Source organism: Macaca thibetana, chromosome 7 (assembly GCF_024542745.1).
Source record: "Macaca thibetana thibetana isolate TM-01 chromosome 7, ASM2454274v1, whole genome shotgun sequence".
Classification (NCBI taxonomy): Eukaryota; Metazoa; Chordata; class Mammalia; order Primates; family Cercopithecidae; genus Macaca; species Macaca thibetana.
This window is the reverse complement of record NC_065584.1, coordinates 59,055,297-59,058,862: the sequence shown is the minus strand read 5'-3', so window position 1 is coordinate 59,058,862 and position 3,566 is coordinate 59,055,297. Positions and strand designations below refer to the sequence as shown.

At 40.5% G+C, this 3,566-nt stretch overlaps 1 protein-coding gene across 1 annotated transcript; it reads left to right on the top strand.

Moving 5' to 3' along the window:
• The first annotated feature begins 860 nt into the window (after positions 1–860).
• LOC126958530 (60S ribosomal protein L6-like) lies at positions 861–1,787 on the top strand. The gene has a single exon (XM_050796934.1). It carries the CDS (start codon positions 874–876, stop codon positions 1,735–1,737), a length of 864 nt encoding a protein of 287 aa, XP_050652891.1. The 5' UTR covers positions 861–873; the 3' UTR covers positions 1,738–1,787.
• The last annotated feature ends 1,779 nt before the right edge of the window (positions 1,788–3,566 follow it).

Sequence of the window (3,566 nt, the reverse complement as noted above, 5' to 3'; positions counted from 1 at the left end):
AGAAAGCTCCTAGAACTGATAAAAAGAATTCAGCAAAGTTTCCGGATACAAGATTAATGTACACAAATCAGTAGCTCTTCTATACACCAACAGCAACCAAGTGGAGAATCAAATCAAGAACTCAACCCCTTTTACAATAGCTGCAAATAAACAAATAAATAAAATACTCAGGAATATACCTAACCAAAGAATTGATAAACAGCATGGTGCTAGCATAAAAATAGGCACATAGACCAATAGAACAGAACAGAGAAGCAGAAATAAACCCAAATACTTACAGCCAACTGACCTTCGACACAGGAAACAGAAACATAAAGTAGGGAAAGGACACCCTTTTCAACAAATGGTGCTGGGATAATTGACTAACCACATTTAGGATAATGAAACTGGATCCTCATCTCACCTTATAAAAAAATCAACTTGGCCAGGTGCGGTGGCTCAAGCCTGTAATCTCAGCACTTTGGGAGGCCCAGGCGGGCGGATCACGAGGTCAGGATATCGAGACCATCCTGGCGAACATGGTGAAACCACGTCTCTAATAAAAATACAAAAAAAAAAATTAGCTGGGTGTGGTGGTGGGCGCCTGTAGTCCCAGCTACTTAGGAGGCTGAGGCAGGAGAAAGGCCTCAACCCCGGAGGCAGAGGTTGTAGTGAGCCAAGATCACACTACCCCACTCCAGCCTGGGTGACAGAGCAAGAATCCATCTATAAAAAAAAAATTCAACACAAGGCGGACTAAGGACTTAAATATAAGACCTGAAACTACAAAAATTATAGAATATAACATTGGAAAGACCCTTCTAGACATTGGTTTAGGGAAGGATTTCATGACCCAGAACCGAAAAGCAAATACACTCTTTCCCATCTTGCAAGATGGCGGGTGAAAAAGTTGAGACGCCAGATACTAAAGAGAAGAAACCAGAAGCCAAGAAGGCCGATGCTGGTGGCAAGGTAAAAAAGGGTAACCTCAAGGCTAAGAAGCCCAAGAAGGGGAAGCCCCATTGCAGCCGCAACCCTGTCCTTGTCAGAGGAATTGACAGGTATTCCCAATCTGCCATGTATTCTAGAAAGGCCATGTACAAGAGGAAGTACTCAGCCACTAAATCCAAGGTTGAAAAGAAAAAGAAGAAGGTTCTTGCAACTCTTACAAAACCAGTTGGTGGTGACAAGAACGGCAGTACCCGGGTGGTTAAACTTCGCAAAATGCCTAGATATTATCCTACTGAAGACGTGCCTGGAAAGCTGTTGAGCCACGGCAAAAAACCCTTCAGTCAGCACGTGAGAAAACGGCGAGCCAGCATTACCCCCGGGACCATTCTGATCATCCTCATTGGATGCCACAGGGGCAAAACGGTGGTTTTCCTGAAGCAGCTGGCTAGTGGCTTGTTACTTGTGACTGGACCTCTGGTCCTCAATCGAGTTCCTCTACGAAGAACACACCAGAAATTTGTCATTGCCACCTCAACCAAAATCGATATCAGCAATGTCAAAATCCCAAAACATCTTACTGATGCTTACTTCAAGAAGAAGCAGCTGCGGAAGCCCAGACACCAGGAAGGTGAGATCTTCGACACAGAGAAAGAGAAATACAAGATTACAGAGCAGCGCAAGATTGATCAGAAAGCTGTGGACTCACAAATTCTACCAAAAATCAAAGCTGTTCCTCAGCTCCAGGGCTACCTGCGATCTGTGTTTGCCCTGACGAATGGAATTTATCCTCACAAATTGGTGTTCTAAATGTCTTAAGAACCTCATTAAATAGCTAAGTACAAAAAAAAAAAAAAAAAAAAAAAAGAAAGAAAGAAAGAAAAGCAAATACAATAAAAACAAAGAAAAATAGTTAGGACTTAATTAAACTAAAGAGCTTTTGCACAGCAAAAGGAACAGTGAGCAGAGTATTCAGACAACCCAAAGAGTGAGTGGAAATATTCACAATCTTTACATCTGACAAAGGACTAATATCCAGAATCTACAACAAACTCAAACAAATCAGCAAGAAAAAAAAAAATCCCAATCCCAGCACTTTGGGAGGCAGAGTACTCAGACAACCCAAAGAGTGAGAGGAAATATTCACAATCTTTACAGCTGACAAAGGACTAATATCCAGAATCTACAACAAACTCAAACAAATCAGCAAGAAAAAAAAATCCCAATCCCAGCACTTTGGGAGGCTGAGGGTGGCGGACCACGAGGTCAGGAGATCCAAACTATCCTAGCTAACACAGTGAAACCTCGTCTCTACTAAAAATACAAAAAATTAGCCGGGCGTGGTGGCGGGTGCCTGTAGTCCCAGCTACTCAGGAGGCTGAGGCAGGAGAATGGCGTGAACCAGGGAGGCGGAGCTTGCAGTGAGTCGAGATTGCGCCACCACACTCCAGCCTGGGTGACAAAGCGAGACTCTGTCTCAGAAAAAAAAAAAAAAAAAAAAAATGTGGGCTAAGGATATAGATAGAAAATTCTCAAAAGAAGATATACAAATGGGCAAGAAACATATGAAAAAATGCTCAACATCACTAATGATCAGGGAAATGCAAATCAAAACCACAATGCAATACCACCTTACTCCTGCAAGAATGGCCATAATCAAAAAACAGTAGATGTTGGCATGGGTGCAGTGATCAGGGAACATGTCTACACTGCTGGTGGGAATGTAAACTAGCACAGCCACGATGGAAAATAGTGTGGAGATTCCTTACTATTTGATCAAGCAATCCCACCACTGGGTATCTACCCAGAGGAAAAGAAGTCATTATACGAAAAAGATACTTGTACACGCATGTTTATAGCAGCACAATTCACAACTGCAAAATCATGGAACCAACCCAAATGCCCATCAATCAACAAGTAGATTAAAAAAAATCCTGTCATATATATGTATGTGTATACATATACATATATACACACACACACATACACAATGGAATACTACTCAGCCATAAAAAGGAATTAATTAACAGCTTTTGCACTGACCTGGATGAGTTTGGAGACTATTATTCTAAGTGAAGTAACTCAGGAATGGGAAACCAAACGTCGTTATGTTCTTACTGATACGAGGGAGCTAAGCTATGAGGATGCAAAGGCATAAGAATGATACAATGGAGGGGGGGGGACTTGGGGAAAAGAGTAGGAGGGGGGCAATGGATAAAAGACCACAAATATGGTACAGTATATAATGCCTGGGTGATAGGTGCACCAAAATCTCACAAATCACCACTGAAGAACTTATTCATCTAACCAAATACCACCTATACTGCAATAACTTATGGAAAAAAAATAAATAGTATTAATCAAAAAAGTATTATTTAGTGCTTTACCTTTCATATAATACATATATTCATTTAAAATGTGTGTGTATTGTAAATATAATATGTAAAACAAACACCAACCTCCTCTGGGGAAGGAGAGGAATTATTAGGTAGAAACTTCAAATGTATCTGTAACATATGGTTTCTATTGTATCTGAAGCACAGATGGTAAAATGTTCTGGTTTGATAAATCTAGCTATTAGGAACAAAGGTGTTTATTATATTAGTATACTTTACTGTATTATGTAAGAATTTTCAAAT